The 23389-nt window shown below is 41.4% G+C and overlaps 1 protein-coding gene across 5 annotated transcripts in view; it reads left to right on the forward strand.

Moving 5' to 3' along the window:
• CAPS2 (calcyphosine 2) overlaps positions 1–21193 on the forward strand; it is a 166313-nt gene extending 145120 nt beyond the window's left edge. For 3 of the 5 annotated variants that reach the window (XM_069764578.1, XM_069764581.1, XM_069764576.1), the window contains exons 14-18: positions 8425–8501; positions 9615–9769; positions 14146–14265; positions 15290–15386; positions 20307–20632. In XM_069764578.1, the coding sequence (XP_069620679.1) occupies positions 8425–8501; positions 9615–9769; positions 14146–14265; positions 15290–15386; positions 20307–20482 (625 nt within the window). In that variant the 3' untranslated portion in view covers positions 20483–20632. Of the gene's footprint in view, positions 1–8424; positions 8502–9614; positions 9770–14145; positions 14266–15289; positions 15387–20306 lie in introns of all 5 variants that reach the window. The other 2 variants (XM_069764577.1, XM_069764580.1) reach the window with 1 other exon arrangement.
• The last annotated feature ends 2196 nt before the right edge of the window (positions 21194–23389 follow it).

Here is a 23389-nt window from a genome sequence, read left to right on the forward strand (position 1 = left end):
GTAGACAGGTGTCATTTATACAGATAACAAGTTCAAACCATTGCAGTTAATACAGGGAATGAGTGCAGAGTAGGGGGCTTCTTAAAGGAAAACTAACAGGTCTGTGAGAGACAGTACTCTTTGCTGGTTGGTAGGTGATCAAATTCTCATTTCATGCAATAAAATGCAAATTAATTATTTAAAAATTATACAGTGATTTTCTGTTTTTTAGTTTTATATTCTGTCTTTCACAGTTAAAGTGTACCTACAGTAGAAATTACACACCTCTCCATTCATTATAGGTGGGAAAACTTGCAAAATCGTCAGTGTATAAAATACTTATTTTCCCCATTGTATATATGCTATTGATAAGAGATGTTTACGTGACAACCCCTTTAAGTAAGTCATGGAATTACCTGGGCACCACTGGTCGTCTGCACATGATCAAGGCAGGTATTTACTCTTTGATTTAATGAGAACCTGTCACGTTGTACATGCAGTGTGACCTGATGTGTGGACACCTGATATTGAGAATCACAAAAGAATGATACAGTATATAGGTTTGTTAGAAAAGTTTCAGTATAACTTGTATTTTAGTCACTGAAATCCCCCTATGTTTGTATGAATGAGTTCAGTGGGCGGTCCTACTAGTGATTGGCAGCTATCTGTACATGCACAGTCATACAGGGAAGACTGTCAATCACTGAATAGGACCGCCCACTGGATTTATAGGCATACTAACACCAGGGATTTTAATACATAAAATGCAAAGTTTACTGAAACTTTTCCCCCACATTGTACATCAGTCTGATCAGCTCCTGCTGTTTATAGCATCCTGCAGCAGATTAGGCTCCTTTATAGCAGGGAATGTGCCCATTTACTAATTACAAGTAAAGGGCTTCAGGAATTGTAGCAGACAGTATATTAGAGAGCTGTGTGTCTCTTCCTTGCTGCATTCGCACCTTTCTTTGTCGCAGTCCTTGTAGAGACTGTCCGCGGGCCGCCTGACCCAAACCTGTCAGCCTCATAGCCGTATATGACACTGTCAAGGTCGGGTCAAGAGACCCGTGGACAGTCTGTGCACCAAGTCTAAGGACGCATGGATGTAGGATGTTATGATCTGGTGGCCTAGGAGCCGCATGGAACTTTCTCTGGAGTAGGTGGTAACTATACTGACCGCAAACCCTGATCTTAACACCGCAACTAGAAGTAGGCGTTGGGTGTGCCTAACAAAACCTAGACACCTCGACACGGCCGGAGAACTCCATACCCCTAAAGATGGAAATAGGAATACTATCTTGCCTCAGAGCAGATCCCCAAAGGATAGGCAGCCCCCCACAAATAATGACTGTGAGTAGTAGAGGAAAAGACACACGCAGGCAGAAAACAGGATTAGCAAAAGAGGCCACTTCTAGCTAAATAGGAAAGGACAGGACAGGATACTAAGCGGTCAGTATTAAAATCCTTCCAAAAATATCCACAGCAGAAAATACAAAAAACTCCACCACCTAACTAAAGGTGTGGAGCGTATATCTGCAACTCCAGAGAATCCAACCAGACTGAGAAAACACTGACACAGTCTAAGCTGGACAAAAGAAAAACAAATGAATAGCACTGAAATATAAGCACACTGCATGTGTGCCACAGAAAAAGAAACAGACACTTATCTTTGCTGAATTGGCAGCTAAGCAGGAGAGGCCAGGAGAGATCCAACACTTCCCAAGAAACATTGACAACTGGCAAGGACTAATGAGTCCTGCAAACCTAAATACCCCAGTCAGAATTGCAATCAGCAGATACACCTGTCCAAGACTGCAGCCCAGGGACAACTGCATTACCATTGACAACCACCGGAGGGAGCCCAAAAGCAGAATTCACAACAGTACCCTCCCCTTGAGGAGGGGTCACCGAACCCTCACCAGGGCCCCCAGGCCGATCAGGATGAGCCAGATGAAAGGTACGAACCAAATCAGCGGCATGGACATCAGAGGCAAAAACCCAAGAATTGTCCTCCTGGCCATAACCCTTCCATTTGACAAGGTACTGAAGCTTCCGCCTCGAAAAACGGGAATCCAAAATCTTCTCAACAACATATTTCAACTCCCCATCAACCAATACAGGGGCCGGAGGATCAACAGAGGGAACAACGGGCTCCACATATTTCCGCAATAAAGATCTATGGAAGACATTATGGATAGCAAAAGAGGCCGGAAACGCCAGTCGAAAAGACACCGGATTAATAATCTCAGAAATCTTATAAGGACCAATAAACCAAGGCTTAAACTTAGGAGAAGAAACCTTCATAGGAACATGACGGGAAGACAACCAGACCAGATCCCCAACCCGAAGCCGGGAACCAACACACCAACGACGGTTAGCAAAACGTTGAGCCTCCTCCTGAGACAAAACCAAATTGTCCACCACATGAGCCCAAATCTGCTGCAACCTGTCAACCATAGAGTCCACACCAGGACAGTCAGAAGGCTCAACCTGCCCAGAAGAAAAACGAGGATGAAAACCAAAATTACAAAAGAAAGGCGAAACCAAAGTAGACGAACTAGCCCGATTATTAAGGGCAAACTCGGCCAATGGCAAAAAAGCCACCCAATCATCCTGATCAGCAGACACAAAGCATCTCAAATAAGTCTCCAAAGTCTGATTAGTTCGCTCGGTCTGGCCATTTGTCTGAGGATGAAATGCAGAAGAAAAAGACAAATCAGTGCCCAACTTAGCACAAAAGGCCCGCCAAAACCTAGAAACAAACTGGGAACCTCTGTCGGACACAATATTCTCCGGAATACCATGCAAACGGACCACATGCTGAAAAAACAACGGAACCAAATCCGAAGAGGAAAGTAATTTAGGCAAAGGCACCAAATGAACCATCTTAGAGAATCGGTCACAAACAACCCAGATAACCAACATCCTCTGGGAAACAGGAAGATTGGAAATAAAATCCATAGAAATATGCGTCCAGGGCCTCTCAGGGACCGGCAATGGTAAAAGCAACCCACTAGCACGGGAGCAACAAGGCTTGGCCCGCACACAAGTCTCACAGGACTGCACAAAAGAACGCACATCACGTGACAAAGAAGGCCACCAAAAGGACCTACCAACCAAGTCTCTGGTACCAAAAATGCCAGGATGACCAGCCAACACGGAACAGCAAACCTCAGAAATCACTCTACTAGTCCATCTGTTAGGAACAAACAGTTTCCCCACAGGACAGCGGTCAGGTTTGTCAGCCTGAAATTCCTGAAGAACCCGTCGTAAATCAGGGGAAATGGCAGAAAGGACCACCCCTTCTTTCAGAATACCGACCGGTTCCAAGACCTCAGGAGAATCAGGCAAAAAACTCCTAGAGAGGGCATCAGCCTTAATATTCTTAGAACCCGGAAGGTACAAGACCACGAAATCAAAATGGGAAAAAAACAAGGACCATCGAGCCTGTCTAGGATTCAGCCGTTTGGCAGACTCGAGGTAAATCAAATTCTTATGATCGGTCAAGACCACAATACGGTGCTTAGCTCCCTCAAGCCAATGTCGCCACTCCTCAAACGCCCACTTCATAGCCAACAACTCCCGATTGTCGACATCATAATTGCGTTCAGCAGGCGAAAACTTACGGGAAAAGAAGGCACACGGTTTCATCAAGGAACCAACAGGATCCCTCTGAGACAAAACGGCCCCTGCCCCAATCTCAGAAGCGTCAACCTCAACCTGAAACGGAAGAGAAACATCCAGTTGGCGCAACACCGGAGCAGAAGTAAATCGACGTTTAAGTTCCTAAAAGACAGAGACAGCCGCAGAGGACCAATTCGCCACATCAGCGCCTTTCTTCGTCAAATCGGTCAAGGGTTTAACCACGCTGGAAAAATTAGCAATGAAACGGCGATAAAAATTAGCAAAACCCAAAAATTTCTGAAGGCTCTTCACGGATGTGGGCTGAATTCAATCATGAATGGCCTGAACCTTAACCGGATCCATCTCTATAGACGAGGGTGAAAAAATAAAGCCCAAAAAAGAAACCTTCTGCACCCCAAAAAGACACTTAGACCCTTTCACAAACAAGGCATTGTCACGAAGGATCTGAAATACCATCCTGACCTGTTGCACATGAGACTCCCAATCATCGGAAAAAATCAAAATATCGTTCAAATATACAATCAAGAATTTATCAAGATAATTCCGGAAGATATCATGCATGAAGGACTGAAAAACAGATGGAGCATTAGAGAGTCCGAATGGCATCACAAGGTATTCAAAATGGCCTTCGGGCGTGTTAAACGCAGTTTTCCATTCATCACCCTGCTTAATACGAACAAGATTATATGCCGCCCGAAGGTCAATCTTAGCAAACCAACTAGCTCCCTTAATCCTAGCAAACAAATCGGAAAGCAAAGGTAAAGAGTATTGAAACTTGACCGTGATCTTATTCAAGAGGCGATCATCAATACAGGGTCTTAAAGAACCATCTTTTTTGGCAACAAAAAAGAACCCCGCTCCCAACGGTGAAGAAGATGGTCGAATATGCCCTTTCTCCAAAGACTCCTTAATATAGCTCCGCATGGCGGTATGTTCAGGTACAGACAGGTTAAAAAGTCGACCCTTAGGAAACTTACAGCCTGGAATCAAGTCAATAGCACAATCGCAGTCCCTGTGCGGTGGAAGGAAACTGGATTTGGGCTCATCGAATACATCCTGAAAATCAGACAAAAACTCTGGAATTTCAGAAGAGGAAGAAGAGGCGATTGACATCAAAGGAACCTCATTATGAACCCCCTGACAACCCCAACTAGTCACAGACATGGACATCCAATCCAAAACAGGATTATGTACCTGCAACCAGGGAAAACCCAGCACGATAGCATCATGCAAATTATGCAACACCAGAAATCGACAATCTTCCTGATGGGCTGGCGTCATGCGCATGGTCACCTGTGTCCAAAACTGGGGTTTATTTTTAGCCAAGGGTCTAGCATCAATGCCCCTTAAATGAATAGGGTTCTGCAAAGGCTGCAAGGGAAAACCACAACGCCTAGCAAACTCAAAGTCCATTAAGTTCAAGGCGGCGCCTGAATCCACAAACGCCATGACAGAAAATGATGACAATGAGCAGATCAAGGACACAGATAACAGAAATTTAGGTTGTACAGTACTGATGGTAAATGAACTGGCGATCCTCTTTGTCGGACAGCAATGACATGAGAAGCGTCGCCACAATAATAACACAACCTATTCTGACGTCTGAAACCTTGTCATTCCGTTCTAGACAGAATCCTATCACACTGCATAGGCTCAGGAATTTGCTCTGAGGATAACGCCACAGCGCGCACAGTTCTGCGCTCCCGCAAGCGCCGGTCAATCTGAATGGCCAGAGACATAGAATCACTCAGACCGGAGGGCGTGGGAAACCCTACCATAACATCTTTAACGGATTCAGAAAGACCCTTTCTGAAAATTGCCGCCAAAGCATCATCATTCCATTTAGTCAACACAGACCATTTTCTGAATTTCTGACAATACAATTCAGCCGCCTCTTGACCCTGAGACAGGGCCAACAAGGTCTTCTCAGCTTGATCCACAGAATTAGGTTCATCATATAATAATCCTAACGCCTGAAAGAAGGAGTCTACATTAAGCAAAGACGGATTCCCAGTTTCCAGGGAAAATGCCCAATCCTGCGGGTCGCCACGCAGCAGGGAGATGACGATTTTAACCTGCTGAATGGAATCACTGGAGGATCGAGGTCTCAAAGCAAAAAACAGTTTACAGTTGTTTTTAAAACTCAAAAATTTGGACCTGTCACCAAAAAACAAATCAGGAGTAGGAGTCTTCGGTTCTAAAACAGAAGTCTGAACAATGTAATCAGAAATACCCTGTATTCTAGCAGCAAGCTGGTCTACACGAGAAGCTAATTCCTGAACATTCATACTAGCACAAGGCTCTTCAGCCACCCAGAGATAAAGAGGGAGGAGTAGACAAAGTAGACTGAAGAAAAAAAAAATGGCTCAAGACCTTTCTTCCCTTCTTCTGAGATGCATTTAACTCATTATGGGCCAGTTTTACTGTTATGATCTGGTGGCCTAGGAGCCGCATGGAACTTTCTCTGGAGTAGGTGGTAACTATACTGACCGCAAACCCTGATCTTAACACCGCAACTAGAAGTAGGCGTGGGGTGTGCCTAACAAAACCTAGACACCTCGACACGGCCGGAGAACTCAATACCCCTAAAGATGGAAATAGGAATACTATCTTGCCTCAGAGCAGATCCCCAAAGGATAGGCAGCCCCCCACAAATAATGACTGTGAGTAGTAGAAGAAAAGACACACGCAGGCAGAAAACAGGATTAGCAAAAGAGGCCACTTCTAGCAAAATAGGAAAGGACAGGACAGGATACTAAGCGGTCAGTATTAAAATCCTTCCAAAAATATCCACAGCAGAAAATACAAAAAACTCCACCACCTAACTAAAGGTGTGGAGCGTATATCTGCAACTCCAGAGAATCCAACCAGACTGAGAAAACACTGACACAGTCTAAGCTGGACAAAAGAAAAACAAATGAATGACACTGAAATATAAGCACACTGCATGTGTGCCACAGAAAACGAAACAGACACTTATCTTTGCTGAATTGGCAGCTAAGCAGGAGAGACCAGGAGAGATCCAACACTTCCCAAGAAACATTGACAACTGGAAAGGACTAATGAGTCCTGCAAACCTAAATACCCCAGTCAGAATTGCAATCAGCAGATACACCTGTCCAAGACTGCATCCCAGGGACAACTGCATTACCATTTACAACCACCGGAGGGAGCCCAAAAGCAGAATTCACAACAGTAGGAATGCAACATTATGCAATGATTTAATTGATTGAAGACTGGAACAAAACCAGATGGACGCTCCATATGCCCCAGCGATCTGGCCATCGTTAGCCATGTGCTGCCCGTTCACCCAGCTGGACTGCAGTGGTGGCCGGTACCTAGACAGCGAGTATTAGACAAGATGGAAAACCTCTCTGTTCTTGAGAAGGAAGATGATTTATAATAAGGTTATAATTGTAAAGTGTTTCTACAAGCACTTAGCAATCTGAACCATTATTGATTTCGAGGCAACCCCTTCCATGACATGAGAAGTATGGCAGTGGGTGTGCGCTGCTCTGCACACGCTCACTGATTGTCCGCATTTCCTGCACTTACTTTCCAGTCCTGTTTCCATTTCTAGGATCTGGCGAATAAAATTGGCTCGTTGTTTTCTGTGCACCTGCATAATTAATCTAATTACATCTCCAATTACTAGTGCTTAGAACTTAGAAGGCTTCATGGCCAGACAAGAATAGAAACAGACTTCACCACTAAATTCTAATGCATAGCGCTGTCAGTGCTGACAGCCTAATACCGAAATACTCCGGGAATCAATATTAACAGTAATGCATTATAGACAGATTCATTTTTTATCTCTGCTTTAAATGATGGTTTCCAACATATTATATAAAACAATGATCTATAGCTGTGAACACATTTATTTTAGTAATGCAGTATAATAGATCATGTAGTTTATTATTATGTCTCAGCTCCCATTTTATTCCATTTTTTTATACTGTGCAGAAAAATGCATAAATGTTGATATTGGGTCTGCAGCCCATTAACGGATTGATAACACAGAGTTTTTTGACTTGGGCAGAAGCAATATATCTAATCAATGGAGGTAACATGACAGTTTTTTTTTATATGAATCCATCATGAATATGTGTCTATACTTTTTAGTGGAGGCATAGAGAGGTGCATTAGGTGCCGGATCAAAGGGAATCTGATGGTTTTTTACATGCCACCCGATCCACAGGTAGCATATATCAGAACATGGCTGCACGATTTTAGCCATATGTGGCTGAAACTGGGCAGCCATGGTCTAATACATGTTGTCCATGCATCGGGCAGTATGTATTAGCTGTCAGGTCACACTCAGGTCTGCTATTCTCCAGCACATGTCATCACACTGCAATTAGTGCGAGGGAATGTTCTTTCCCCAATGCGTTGCTGCTTTCTTATGCCTTCTTCACTATTACATTGTGTATCCAGTTCAACATGAACAAAATTGCTGAAAGGTCCTCTTTAATGCACATTTTAGCTTGGCGCTACATGCTACTTTGACCAAGACACGGGTCATATGCCCAAAAGATTGCTGTATGCCACTGCTACACTGCAGCACAGTGCAAATGTTTGGGGTTGTATTGCAACCCGTAAAGTACTGCGACAAATATGTCTATTTACGACTTGCTTGCCGCAGCACTTTACAGTGGGAATTCTTTCCCTTTACTAGAACTATAATGCAATATAGCAGAGGCATACAGTAGCAGTCGGTGTAACAGCCAAAGTCACCATGTAACCACAGTCATACTGAATTTCTTTTGAAAATAAGAATGAAACTTCAAATATGTGTTTCAGGGCCATTTGTGGAGGAAACAAATGGGACCTGGAAGTTCATTGGAATGATGACCAGAACATTTTATTAGCTGTGCAAGGTATGTGCTAATTTATTTTTCTATTAATTCTGTTAAAAGGATATTCTCTTAAATTGCTTTAATTAGTTAGCATGAATATAAGCAAGTTTGCAATTGACTTGCTTTTTATATCTGCTGTCATTCTCCTGCAATAGCAGTTTTTATCTTTAATAGTGTACAGATTGTTTCCATAGAGCTCAGACTCCAGAGCCTGGCCAAGAGTGTGCAGTAGATTCCAGGACAGGGGTTAACACTTCACATCCCAGTCAGCTCTCTCCAGCCCATTGATTTTTACAGAGCAGGGATCTGCTCACCCATCCCCCCCTTCCTTTCCCTCTCCGCTCCTGACAGGACTCTCTTCAGTACTGTACAATTACAGTTCTCCGCACCCAGCTGCATCCATCGCAGGTTTCCTAATTGTGGCTCTCACTTTCCTGAGCCGTGTGCTCCCTCTCAGCTTCTGAAGAGATGCAGTTATAAATCACCAGTCGGCAGCTTTCACAACAAGTTTGCTAATTTGGGGTCTCTGCTCTCCCAGAGTTTCTGTCTGGACCTTTGGGCTTGTTCAAATGCCTTGTTATGTTTGTGTGAATACAGGAATAACACTGCACACACTACGGTACAAACCACTGATCGCTGAATGGGTTGCAGCCGAACTAATTCTGAGTTATAGGCCATGTTTACACGATCAGTATTTGGTCAGTATTTTACCTCAGTATGTGTAAGCCAAAACCAGGAGTGAGTGATATATACAGAAGTGGTGCATATGTATCTATTATACTTTTCCTCTAATTGTTCCACTACTGGTTTTAGCTGACAAATACTGAGGTAAATTACTGACCGCATACTGAATGTGTGAACGTGGCCTTATAGTTCTACTAATCCTTTAGCTTTTCTATTCATTAGAGCTGTCACTCAAGGAGGAGCGCCCATCCTGCCAGAAACCAGGACGTGAAATAGACTGGAAAGCTGTGTACTGCTTAAGAGACTACTTGAGAATAACCCTTTAATTATTGTAGTTCTGGTCTGCTGTCACATTATCATGTCATTGATATACCTATGTTCTTTTGTGAAGTTTTACGGTTTTAATATATACCGTAGTTTAGAAGAATATTTTTATCTTACATTTTACAGATGTCATGAAGGAAAAACTGAAGAAAAGAGGCGTTAGAACTTTGACTGGATTAGGGAAATACTTCAGACAACTTGACAAGTGTGGATCTGGATGTTTGGAGAAAGCAGAATTTAAGCTGGCTCTTCACACTTACCACTTGGAGCTATCTGAAAAGGTACATGTGATGTTCCTTATCCCTGTGCACATAATGCACCAAAGGGTTAGTCATGTACGCTACATTTATAATATTAAGAGCGTTACGTGGCACTGTACATAGCTTATTTATTTACTTTACCTTGGATTTGACTAATGCGGCAATAGCCTTAGAGATATTACCTTGTTTTGACATATGCAGACCACTTTGTATATTGATTACTGTATATTGATTACTGTGTATTGTCTGACATATATTCTAAATTTTTCTTTTTGTCTATATGTTTCTCTTTTTCAAAAGGTTTTTATTTACATTAGATAAAAACTGTTCTGAGGAAGGTCCAATTGGATCGAAAACGTTCAACAAGTTTTTTTTGTCTGAATGCATAATTAATTAACTAACCTTTTTCAATATAATATTCGAGTGCCAATTTATTTTCTAGATTTGCTATTACGGGCTGGATACTCTACTTGAGCACCAGTAGCCACACAACACAGAGTGCCGTGTTTTTTCTTATGCTTGCTCCTTTTTTTGTTGACACCCATTTCATTATTCCAGTTACGCTTTTTTGAAGTCTTTTTTTTATATGTACTCGCCTGGTTTTTTTGTGTGTTTTGTTTGTTTTCCACTTTGTGGGCAGAGTTTAGCGATTCCAGATGTTTTAATCAATTGCGACTTTTTAAAAAAAAAAAAAATCAAAAAATTTGGTGCAATTGTACTCCAGTTCCCCATGCTGTATTTTTGAGTACCCCAGTATTTTGGCAAAATGTATGCTACTTTTGGCACCAATATGCAACTTTTGGCGACAAAAGTTGCGAAAACAGTTCAAGATAGTAAAAAAGCCTAAATTCATGAATTCTGTGCGTTATATTGATTAATTTGGCGCCCAAAATGGCAAATAATACCACAATGCAAAAAATGAAAGTGACTTAAAGTGAAAGAAACCTAAAGTGACTTAACCCCCTAAAAGTTGAATTGGGGCCAGAGAGCCAATTTTTACAGCCACTTTCTGTTTTGACTCATACATGAGTTTCCTGAATGGGGGGAACCTTTTTAGTAACTTGTAATTCTTGAATAGATTTGAAATTTTTTTTTAAAACAAAGTTGTTTTTTTAGAATTTTAATCTGTAATTCATTTTAATTGTATTACCAACCATCTGGTGAATTAATCAAGATTTTTTTTCATGTAAATTTCACTCGTTCAGTAACAGCCATTAATTAGGTATGATAATGATCTTCCAGGATGTGGAAGGGAACATAATACATTTCTATCCGAAATACACATCTATCAATACAACATACACAAAATACGATTCCAGTGGTTATACAAAAAGTCCACAGCTAAACGATCTATTTCTGGAAATAGCAGCAACCTGTAGTTCATAATTATACAGTATGGAGCAAGTTCATTTTTTACAATGGTGTATTGAATTCAGTGTCCTCAATGTCAATGAAACAATGTTATTTATGGATAAATTAAACTTAAGCTGCCAGTAATCGCTCAACTAGTTGTAAGTGTAATTGTAAAAGGAATGAATATAATGCTTATATAGCCCCATTAATTTCCACAGCACTTTACAGACATCATCAGTGAAAAGAGTTAGGCCCAAAGGAATACTGTCTGGCGAAAATACTTGTGCCAGATCTAATTTTTAATCTATAACCGCTGTTGCCATTTATTGACTTTTCTAATGCGCACCCCAGGCTAATCTGCTGTACTAGCAAAGCGATGCATAATATAGCTCATATTTCTTAGTTTTCTGTAACCAACTAGCATTTATTTTTTTGCCTGTTTTAATACATATTTACATAACTGGTTAGCATCCATATATTCATACCTGAATTATCTAATATACTTCTGATACCATAACCATTCCCTTTATTAGCTAGAAATATCCAGTAATAAATTTGGGTTCATTAATGCTGACATGATTCCCCTGGCTTTAGCTGCCTATACACTGTAGATAACTTTCAGCTTGTTTGCCAGACAGCTATCACTTCTGACTCCCTTATACTCTTGTGTTTTCAATGGGAATAGGGAAGTAAGCCACGGTCAGATAGCTGTGGCAGAGGCTTATCTCCCTAGAAAGCAAATGGATAAGGTTTTAAAATGAAAAAAGCCTATTTCTTCAAGGTGCTGATTGTTCCTATTGTCTTTATTCTCCTTTCTTGGTTTACTCTTCTCCGGGTGTTTTCCATTTTCCCACTTTGGTTTGCCCTATCACATTCTGGGCTTGGCTTTATATGTTATCCCTTCACTGCGCTTCCTTGCTGGTTATACTACTAGGTGGTGTAGGAGTTTCACGGTCTCTGGTAGGCATTAGGCCTTAGGTAGCATTCACACAGGCATGTAGTTTTGGTCCTAACGTGTAGTTTTTATTGATTTACACAGGCTGCACTGCACGAAAACAATATCATAAACATAAATTCCCAGCCTTGTCCAGGCACTAACTAAGCAGAACAGAATTGAACTGAGACACCTTTCCCAGGAGACTGCCACACAATGAATCTACTTCCTACTTCTTAGAGAAACAATGCAGTTGCTTCTAATCAAACCCTGCAGTGCTAGAATTTAACCCCTTTCCAGCTATGCTACAGTGGATTTGTGCTAAGGAGTTCTAGCTCTTAAGTTTTCTCTGCTAGGCAACCTCTGTTTGTATTCCTGCTGTGTGTCTGTTTATCTGCTTTCCTAATACCTTTTCGCTTAACTACAGTTAAGGTTCTGGGAGGTTATTCTTGTTTCATTTATGTTTGGTTCTCCTTAATTTTCACTATCTCCCCTTTATGAACATGTTTTAAGTTTTCTCATCCTAGGTCTTAGTACCCACCTGCAGTTTCCTCTCCCCTTGTTAGCAGTGTGTAGCGGCCTCCCCTCTGGTTCATCAGGAGGTACAGGAAACCCCTCGACAGCTTTTAGGGAGTCAGGTCTGAGTTGGTGTTTTTCAGTTGTGCGCCTAGGTATCGCCTAGTCTGTACAGGGACCAATAAGGTGTGGATGTGCCTTCTCTCTGATACATCTTCCTTATTCCTGTTACCCATGTGTTTGTCATGTTGATAACCCTTGATTATTTTCATGCTGTCTTACTAACCATACCAATTTCATAACAGGAGACTACCCCTTTAAAGATACATTCACTCATACATACCTATTTTTCATCTGTGTAATATGGACTAATTTTCCCTCATATGTTTTCCGTTTTGCCTGTGTGTTAATCCATTATTCCTCATCTGTCTTTTTTATTGAAGCAGGTAGATTCTGATTATTTTATTTCTCCATTGACTCTTTACATTGTATTGGTTACAAATAGATAAACTCTGCCAGAACTCTGAAGTACAGTCTTCAATGTGTCATCTGTCTTGCACGGTTTCCCCACATACAGTGGGTATTGAAAGTATTCAGACTCCTTTAAATTTTTCACTCTTTGTTTCATTGCAGCCATTTGGTAAATTCAAAAAAGTTCATTTTTTTCTCATTAATGTACACTATGCATCCCATCTTGACTGAAAAAACAGAAATGTAGTAATTTTTGCAAATTTAATAAAAAAGAAAAACTGAAATATCACATGGTTATAAGTATTCAGACCCTTTGCTCAGTGTGTATGAATCACTGAAACTGTCATGGAGTTACGCGTCTTATGGCCCCTGCTCCACCTCTGAGAAGAAGAGCTTCTCCAGTATATTGAGTGTGTTTGTTTTCTTTCAGCAGGACAGGGGTTAATCAGCCATGTGGTAATCCCTGCATTCAGCTGTGCTCGGTTAGCCACTCCTCTCTTCTATAAAATCTAGGCCTTCAGGCCAGATCCTTTTCCGTGTTAGCATTTGCTAGATAGACCTGGAGAGTGAGGAGCTGGTGTCTGGAGAGCTGGAGGAGTTTATTGTGTAATTGTTGCTTGGTTTGTACGCTTGGAAATTCCTCATCCTTACCTGCCTTATTTTCTTCCCCCTTACTTCATGCCCTGGTGAATACCTATGTTATTTGTGAGAGTATATTTTGTGTGAGTGGAGTTTTCTTTTACCCTTGTCTTGGTTCCCCTGTTTGTCGGGTTAGTGTACTGCGGTACATGGTAGCGCCTCTCTACCCTTGGTGGGGGAAGGGGACAGATGCAGGACTGCAGTTAGGAGACAGGGTAAGGGCGGAGGCCCCAGCATCCTCGCCATCTGAGGTATCCCGGGGAACAGGGCGAGTTAGGGCGCCCCTAGTGCTAGTGCCAGGATAGGTGCCCCTGGTCCCAGTTTACTTTGCAGTCCAATCGTGACAGAAGCTTTATGGGTCAATATGCCGTGCAGAAAAAACGGACAGCGCTATGTCATGTCACATGGATTGTGTGAATATAGCGTGTCTTGAGTTGCCATAATCCATTGATCTTTTTCATTCAATATTGAAATTGCATTCTAGATATTTGACTCCTTCTGGCTGATTCTGGATGAAAATAACCAGGGACGAGTAGACTACGGGAGCTTCATCCGAGCTCTTATTGGGGAAATGAATGAGTACCGAAAATCGTTTGTACGAAAGGTGATGTTGCTTTACAATTTACTCTTTGTGCTTTGGTTTTCCGTAGTGTGTAATATGAGAATGATCACACTTTATGATTGCTGCTCTTTAGAGAGTGCTGCAGTTTTCTCTACATAACATGGACGACTAATCTTGTGTTTTATGTTTTTCATTATCGAGTAATAAATAATTTCATGCCGTCAGTCAAGCGAGACATCTTTTAATCTAAACTGTATACGCTCATATAGTAAATTGATGTTATTACTAGCCGTTGGCATTCCCTGTACTGGTATTTCGGGTTATTTACTAACCAGAAAACACAACATTTACACCTTCTGGCCAAACACATCCAAGTGTATAGCGAGGTTTTACTTGCCCAACTTTTATTACCGCTTCATACGTCAAATAGACACTAATCATAATGTACGCTATGATCTCCATTTATTTAATTGGGTTTCTCAGTCGTGCTTTATTTTCCAAGAGAGGACGTGTCTGTAAAGTATTGTGTGCTACTCCACAGTGGTCTGTATTATGATTATTTTTTCTGCTACGCTGATATTATGGACATGCCACATTTTTCTTATTGAATTCAAGTGACTTAAAAAACAAAAGTGCGAAATGCTTCCTCTCCTTTTTGTAGCATGGAACCATTTAAAGACATGTATGTTTTTAAAATGAAGGGCATGCAGTGCAATTTATCGCCTTTCTCCCATACCGACCATACAACTGTGCTGGGAACTGCAGCCTACCATATTCAATAGAAAAGAACAGTACTGCATTTCCCAGAGCGCCAGCATGCAGAGAAAAGCGTTAAAGGTAATGCAGCACAAATCATCACTACATCCTCTTCATTTTCAGGATCGGTGGGATCTCAAGGTTAGATCTCCACCAATCATAAAGTAATGGCAAAGATGTTGTCATCACTTTACAAGGGGGAAATAATAGAAACTTGTTTTGCTTTTTATCTTTGCTTTATAGTGTATAATGTATATTTTCTATTGTAGTGTTATATTTTCTAAAATTCCAACATTTCTAATTTTATTAGGCTTTTATGAAACTGGACCCTAATAAAACTGGTGTGGTGTCCATGGTAGATATTAGAAAGTTTTACTGTGCCAAAAAACATCCACAAGTGTTGGCAGGTGAGTTGACTTCAAGAACAAGGAGCAAGAATGCTTTGTTATTTGGGCATTCTTAATGGTAGGAAATTACTACATGTGCTCTGTAGTCTTGCAACCTAAAGAATATCCAAGTATGCTGGCACGATATGAGTAACAACCCACTGATTAGTCCTTATGTGGAAAAGCATCAGTCCAAGCCACACAGAAGGAGTTACAGGTCACCCTGGAAAAATTGAAAGCAGGTAATGTGGTGGAATAGAATGAAAAGGGTCGCACTCACCGCGCCATAAAAAAAATCTTCTTTATTTGATTGATATATAATGAGTAGCAGGAAGAGACAGAACGCATAGAGGACGACTGCCGTTTCTCGACAAATGGCGCTTCAATGGGTCTTTGCATGGTGGTAACAGGATTTTACCTTCCTTAAATATGCACGCCATATCTAATTTCTCATTTAGTCCCAGCGCACCTTGTGCTTGGGAACGGAGGATCCACCTGGCTTCCCTTCTTAATAGACATCTTTGATGAGCTACACCCTGTGCTGGAGCCTTAACTTTTTTCCAACCCAGAAAACCGTAAGGAATCTGGGTTAGAATTATGTTGTTTACACATATGCTCTATTAAGCTATAGGCTTCTTTGCTTGTAATCATGGATTTGTGATGTTCCCTGAAACAAATATGGGCCTAAACGTCTTGCTAATATAGAATAATGTGTACCCAAAGAAGAAAAAACAAACTTGTGGTCATAAAAGAGGTCAGAACCAAAGTGATGAATTAAAAAACCTTTATTAACAAGCAATGGTAAGAACCACATTATTAAAGGGAACCTGTCACCAGGTGTGGCCGATATGAGTTACAGCCACCACCTTTCAGAGCTAAAATACAGCATTCCATAAAGCTGCATATAACCCCCATCCCGACATGTAAGAGAAGAAAAATAAATGATATTATAGTCACCTGCGGAGCGGTTCAGTCCGAGAGGGGTGTCGCTCTTCTTGGTCTGGCACCTTCCATCTTCTTGTGATGCTGTGCTCCTTCTTGGTTTGTGTGGGTGACGAGTCCCTGCGTCATACACAGAAATCTCCTCTCTATCGAGCTCCTGCCCTGTAAGGTGGTGGCCCGGAGTAACTGAGTGTGGTGCTCGCTCCGTCATGCATTTCGGATTATCCTTAGTCATGGGGTCAGTATGGAGAAGTGGGCCCAAACCTCTGCTGCAGTGTGTGCAAACTTGGTCAAGAACTACAGGAAACGTCTGACCTCTGTAATTGTAAACAAAGGTTTCTGTACCAAATATTAAGTTCTGTTTTTCTATTGTATCAAATACTTATTTCATGCAATAAAATGCAAATTAATTATGCAAGTATGCGATATGCATATATGTGGGCACATTCCGACTAGACTGTATCTGGCCTTGTGCAATGAAAATTGCATACTTGCGGTCTGCGTTCACATGACTGCTCGCTACCAGTGCCAGAGAATCCTCACAGTGTGCAGTGTGTGGTATGTGAGGATACACAAGTCTGCAATCATATAATGACTGCAAACTTGTAGTTTTAGACTGGATAACCCCCTTTAACTAGATTCTCTGTTATCATGGTTCTTTAGGGTATGTGCACAGTGAACTTGGAGGCGGATCCGTTTAAAAATCTACATCAAAGAGTGTTGAAAGAGGATTTGAAGCGGGTTTTGATGTGGATTTTGAAATCTATGTAGAAAAAGTACATTAGTAGTTGTTGTTTTTTTAGCTGTATTGTATTTTGGTTCCCATAAACATAAGAGAAAAGTCTACCAAAATGTTTAACTTTCGTTGGCTATATCGGTTTAAACAAACAATGATTCATAATTGTTCAAAATATATATACAATAAAAGCTGGAATGACAATAAGCACCATAGGGTCTTTTCCGGTTTACAAGGGAAAAATAAAATGAGATTTGCTCACCTGGTGGGATTGTGACAGTCACAAACTCTTAGTTTGCTTGTATGAAAATGGCTGCTGCAGATCCACGAAATGATAGCATGGAAACTTGGAGACAAAGTAAATGTAAACCTGCGCTACTGAGGATCCACTATACGACGAGAGACCAGATGTATGGTTGCAGTTTTATTTGTCAACGCGTTTCTAGGTAATCACACCTCTTCAACAGAAAAAACCCACCATTGTGGTTTGTCCTGATGAAACAGATATGACTACCTCGACACACCTTGACCATGAAAAATGCATCCATGCTGCATCTGGTCTCTCATCGTGTATTGGATCTTGGCAGTGTGGGTTTACATCGACTTTATCTCCAAGTTAGCACCTTATAATTTTTCAAAACACAGATTTAGCTTTTTTTTTTTTTTTACCTCCGATAAGTAAATGCTGAATCATTGACTGAAAAAGATCCAATAAGGGCCAATGCAGTCTGAGATTTTTTTGGAGGGGTCGATCATTGGGGTGTTGGATATTAGGGGTAGTTATAAAGACTAATTAATCCGCTGAGTAGTGTAACATCTTTGTCACTTCCTTAGGATGCTAGGCGCTGCTGCACCTTTGTTGTGGGTGTTGCTTGATAGCATCAATCCAGTTCTATATCTGGGACTTTGGTGCCATAAGATCAGGGAACTATGGTATTAATTGTCTGGTTTTGATTGTTCCTTTCTGAGAGGTGGGGCTGTCTGCTATTTAAACCCCTGAGTCTCTGACTTCCACTGCCAGTTAATTAGTTTTTGCTACCTGGCTTATGCTAGTCTTTTCTTGTGTTAGTTTCCTGATTCTTCTTATTTTCTGAGCTTGGCGTTAATTTTGACTATCTGCTTGTTTTACGATTTTGTTCCTGATGTGACTTCTTGGCTTTGACTCCTTCTTGGCGACCCTTCCTGCCTATGTATGCTTTTCCAGACAGCAGCCCTTCCGTGGAAGCAATCCACTAGACCCCGTGGTAAGACCAGATCCTTGTACACTTAAAGAGTGAAGGTCTTGATTCCTCTGAAATCAGCCAGACAAAGTGGCTTGTGCCAAATCTGTCCGGGGTAGCCATTCTGAGCTTATGGCCTCTGGTGAACATGACAGATAGCATGGGAAAGAATAGAGCACCATATATTCCCCACAGGCATGTTAAGGAACACAGCCCTTGGTATGACATAAAGTTCTCACTTGAGGTTACTCACAGCAACTTTTCAGATGTAATATTTGGCAGAAAACATGTAGTAAATCGCATGAAACAACTTTCTTCAGTGCAGTTACACTAGATAATTGACGTAATCAAATTAGTATCCAACTCATAGGTCAGGTAAGGAAGATCTGTCTATCACAATTAATGACATCACGCTTTCCCCCGTACCGGAAGTCCGCTGCCTCTGAGTAAACGTTGACTCTGCCCTGTCCTTCAAACCACACATCCAAGCTCTTTCCACCTCCTGTCGCATCCAGATCAAAAATATCTCCAGGATCCGTCCTTTCCTCAACTGTCAATCTACTAAAATGCTTGTGCATGCCCTCGTCATCTCCCGCCTCGACTACTGCAACATCCTTTTCTGTGGCCTCCCTGCTAACACGCTTGCACCTCTCCAGTCCCTCCTTAACTCTGCTGCCCGACTAATTCATCTCTCTCCTCACTACTCCTCCGCTTCCCCCCTCTGCAAATCTCTTCACTGGCTCCCATTCCCTCAGCGTATCCAGTTCAAATGACTAATACTGACCTACAAAGCCATCCATAACCTGTCTCCTCCATATATCTCTGAACTAATCTCCCGATATCTTCCCTCACGTAATCTCCCGATATCTTCCCTCACGTAATCTCTGGTCCTCCCAAGACCTCCTTCTCTCCTCCTCACTTATTCGCTCTTCACCTAACCGCCTCCAAGACTTCTCCCGAATATTCACCATCCTCTGGAATTCTTTGCTCCAACACGTCCGACTATCTGAAAACCCACCTCTTCAGGAAAGCTTACAGCGTGCACTGACCCCACTGCCTCCTCCTCCCCGCTACCGCCTCACCAACACCGGAGCTCCTGCAACCCTCGACCTACTGTCTCCTTCCCCACCATCCTGTAGAGTGTAAGCCCACAAGGGCAGGGTCGTCACCCCTCTGTATCAGTCTGTCATTGTTAGTTTGCTTACTGTAAGTGATATCTGTAACTGGTATGTAACCCCTCCTCATGTACAGCACCATGGAATCAATGGTGCTATATAAATAAATAAATAATAATAATAACTTCTAATGTTTCCCTGTCTGAGATTCACCGTCTAGGTGAAATATACAAGTACAATGAAGACAAAAAGAACATGGGTGCTATGGAAGGTAGGGAAGGAACAAAAGTTAGAAGTGGGATTAGTGATCCTGGATTCCTGGCATAATAGTGTTGGCCTGTTGACTACAAGACTATTTGATCCTGCTGTCTTCAGTGAAGAAGACTTTTGTTTCCATGTAATAGAGTTTTTACATCCAGCTTGTTACAGGTGACAGTCATGAAATCTGGAAGCTCCAATATTCCCACTCATTAGTAAAAATAGCTTTCTACTCTGCTTTCAAACAGTTTGTGTCTGATTCATGCACGTGAATAATTAATGATAAATTACCTCTCCGTCCTCCAAATTCTGTGTTGTAAAAACAGAATCCAGCTTGTTTGCATTATATGAGGCATATGGCATCACTTCTTCATTGTGCCTTCAAGAAACCTCTGCGAGTGCTCATTTCCAAGCATGTCAATCCATACACTAAGTGCCAAGTCCCTGGGGTACAGCGGAGGCCAAGTTTTTAACATCTCCCTGCATGTGTCCAATTTGCATAAACTTATTACTAATTACATTTAACTGAAAGTGATTTGCATATGCTTTGGATGCCTGCAAGCCTTTTTATGGCCCATGAGACCTGGAGTAAAGGAACACTGCCATTTGTATTTTGTGTACAATTGTAAGCTTGGAAAGAGAAGTCTCAGATTCTTCCTTTTCTTTTTAGGTTTTTCATCAGAAGAGGAAATTAAATCTGCATTTTTGGAAACAATAGAGAACGCTTGCAGTAATCCCCAGGAAGTATCTTACAGTGAATTTGAAGATTATTATGAAGGACTAAGTATTGGCATCATGTCTGAGGAAGACTTCATTAATATTTTAAGAAATTCTTGGGGCATATAGGGTACTGTGCCTGGTAGGAGTGACCTTCGTTATCATTCCCCTAGATTAGAAGGAAAGTTTATACTTTTACTTTTGTCACAAGCAGATTTTTCGTACCCTTGAGTGACAAGTTTAATGATTTATTATGATGAAAAATTACAAATTCACCCTTTTGGTTTTATTTTTGTTTAAAGTATATTGACACCTAACAGGGCATTTTTACTTAAATACTTAAATGTATTTTGGGCTTAAAATCATTTTTACAACTAAGTTTTATGGAAATAATGAACTGACTGACATATTCTGATAACTCGTTCAACAACCCACAATGTGCAGGGAAACAGAGCCTGGGAGAGCAAAATGGTGTTAATTTTTTAATGGAACCCAATTGCAAAAATGATCTTAGGGTAAAATACTTGCATTTAAATGAAAAAAAATGTTACCAAAGATGTCAATCTCTCCAAGTTTGTTCATTTATGTCTAATGCCCTACTGATCGCACTCCCAACTCATTTCTGCAGCTTTACTTCACTAACTGAACATATATTTGTTGATAATCATTTTTGGACTTTTGCCTACTCTGCCATTTTGACGCAGTTTATGCGCATGTCTGATTTTCTGCAGCGGATTGTAAAATGAGAACGTAATCGAAAACTTTGCTGGTCTTGTTTCTGGAATAAGGCTGGTTTTACAGACTGCATTTTTCATGGCATTTTTATGTGCACTTTTCTTGGCCTAAAACGATGTGGCCAAATGTCTATAGTGCAATTTTAAATTTATTACATACTGTGCATTTTCTTCTTTGGTGATTTGGTGGCATTTTATGTAAAACAAGCTGTACCATGTACACAGAACTTTCTTTATTTTCTCATAGGTTTGTATTTATGACCTGATAGACAGCAAAGAAAAGTATGTTACAAATGTAAAACATATATAACAAAAAGAAATGTGTGTTACAAATGTAAAACGTATATAACAAAAAGAAATGTGTGTTACAAATGTAAAACATATATAACAAAAAGAAATTCATGTTTTTTTTTACAAGGGATAAAAAGCACACTACAACATAAACACACGTATTGTGTGTGAAGGAAGCCACACTGCATCAAATGTGCACTGGAATAGGAGTTTCAGCCTCTCTGATGAGGTGACCCCATTATATATTGCATCTACCTTTTTCGCCTTGGTGCCCACTACTGTGTTTTTTGGAGCATGCTGGGTTATTTTTATTTTTTTTATTTATTTTCACATATTGTAGCATTTGATATGTTTTTATCAGGAAAATAAGCCACACAAAAAGAAAAATTTATGATTACTCATTTTACTATGACCAGTAAGATAATTAAGGAGGGGGGACATGAACAAATGCTGTCACCTCACAATACCCTGGCTAGTGCACTGGCCGGCAAGGGCATTAGCCTCACCCCTGCAGATGATATCAACACAGGGGGTAGTGACAAACACGTGACAGTAAGGGAAAGGAAAAAAGAAACTTGGCTCCAGCCACCGCCACAATGCTCCACACCGCAGAGGACACAGAATCAGGAAACCAAGCTCCATCGAAGCAGCAGACACACCTCTGGCACCAGAGAGCTGCAAAACTCTTTGGCTGGTCTTCATAGACACACACTAGTACCAACAGTCAGCTAATGTGTCATGTGACAATTTCAAGGATGGTTGGAGTGGTCACCACCCACATCAGCTGACCAACAAAATTGCAGCTGCCAGCAAGGAAACCAACATTAACCTTTGCTGGCCAAAAGTTAAAAAAAATAAGTTTCAATTAAAGCAGAACACCAGATCTGTCACGACTCCAAAAATTAGTCGTGACAGTCGATGGCCATGTGTGTTAGGGTTGGCGGAGCGCACCAAATATATATAGATATGAGACAGTAGGTGCGTTCGCAACCCAGGGTCCACCGTGCAGGAGAAAAATCTGCTGCTAGTAACGGGCGGTACTATATGGCGGTATAAGCGAACTCTGTTACTTCACAGATTCACTACGAAAAGAGAACGCTGTGCCCTGTTAACCTCACAGGGGATCACAGCTACCTAATAGAGCCAACAGTGGTCATGCAGTCAGAATAGCACACAAGCAACTCCTCTCCGGTGGAGCCAGAATTCTAGTGGCTATACGCCAGCCCTGAATCCACATGCACAAAAACTCCTCACCGGAGGTGAGAGGCTTATTTCAGCCAAACCCTGACCACATACAACCATGACCACACAGGCGCTGAGCCCATAACATAGGCTTGATACTAGCGCATGGCCATGCGAACCTTTTATAGTTTTAGCACTCAAGGACCTTCCTAGTGGTCCAATAGGAACCGCTTCAGGACCTGCGCATGTGACCCCCGACCTCCAATGGGAGGTCGTCTCGTGGGCATGTCCAGTATTGGAAGAGCAGGAGTTAGTCCCAGAAAGATCTGCTCGCTGCTGATCAGTGCTTGCTACAAAGGCAGAGCCTGGAAGAACAGTAGTAACCAGTCGCCCAGTATCAGCCTGACTCAGACGCTGGGACCGACATCTCTGCTGAGCAGGCTCTACTGCGGCTGGAGAGGAATGGGAGACCACAGTGGAGATGGTTCAAGATTCCCCCTGTGCAGAGGTGGGAACTCGACACCTAACAATGTAACCCTAAACTTATAAGATTATCTCAGCACAAGAACACTTTTTTGTTAACACACCCAATTGTGAAGCTTTTTATCATTAAAAGATCTATTAAAATATACTTTGTTCGTAAGGCAACCCATTTAATGCAAAGTGTCCGCTGTGCATATATTAATGATGTCAGATGAGTGAAAATTAGAAAATCTGAAAACATTCAGCTGATGCAAGTATTTAGTATTAGAAATAATAGGTGAGCAATGTTATCTCGTAAACTACAGATATGGAATATTATACACCAATGTCTGTTAATCGTCATTAA

Source organism: Ranitomeya imitator, chromosome 4 (assembly GCF_032444005.1).
Source record: "Ranitomeya imitator isolate aRanImi1 chromosome 4, aRanImi1.pri, whole genome shotgun sequence".
Taxonomy (NCBI): Eukaryota; Metazoa; Chordata; class Amphibia; order Anura; family Dendrobatidae; genus Ranitomeya; species Ranitomeya imitator.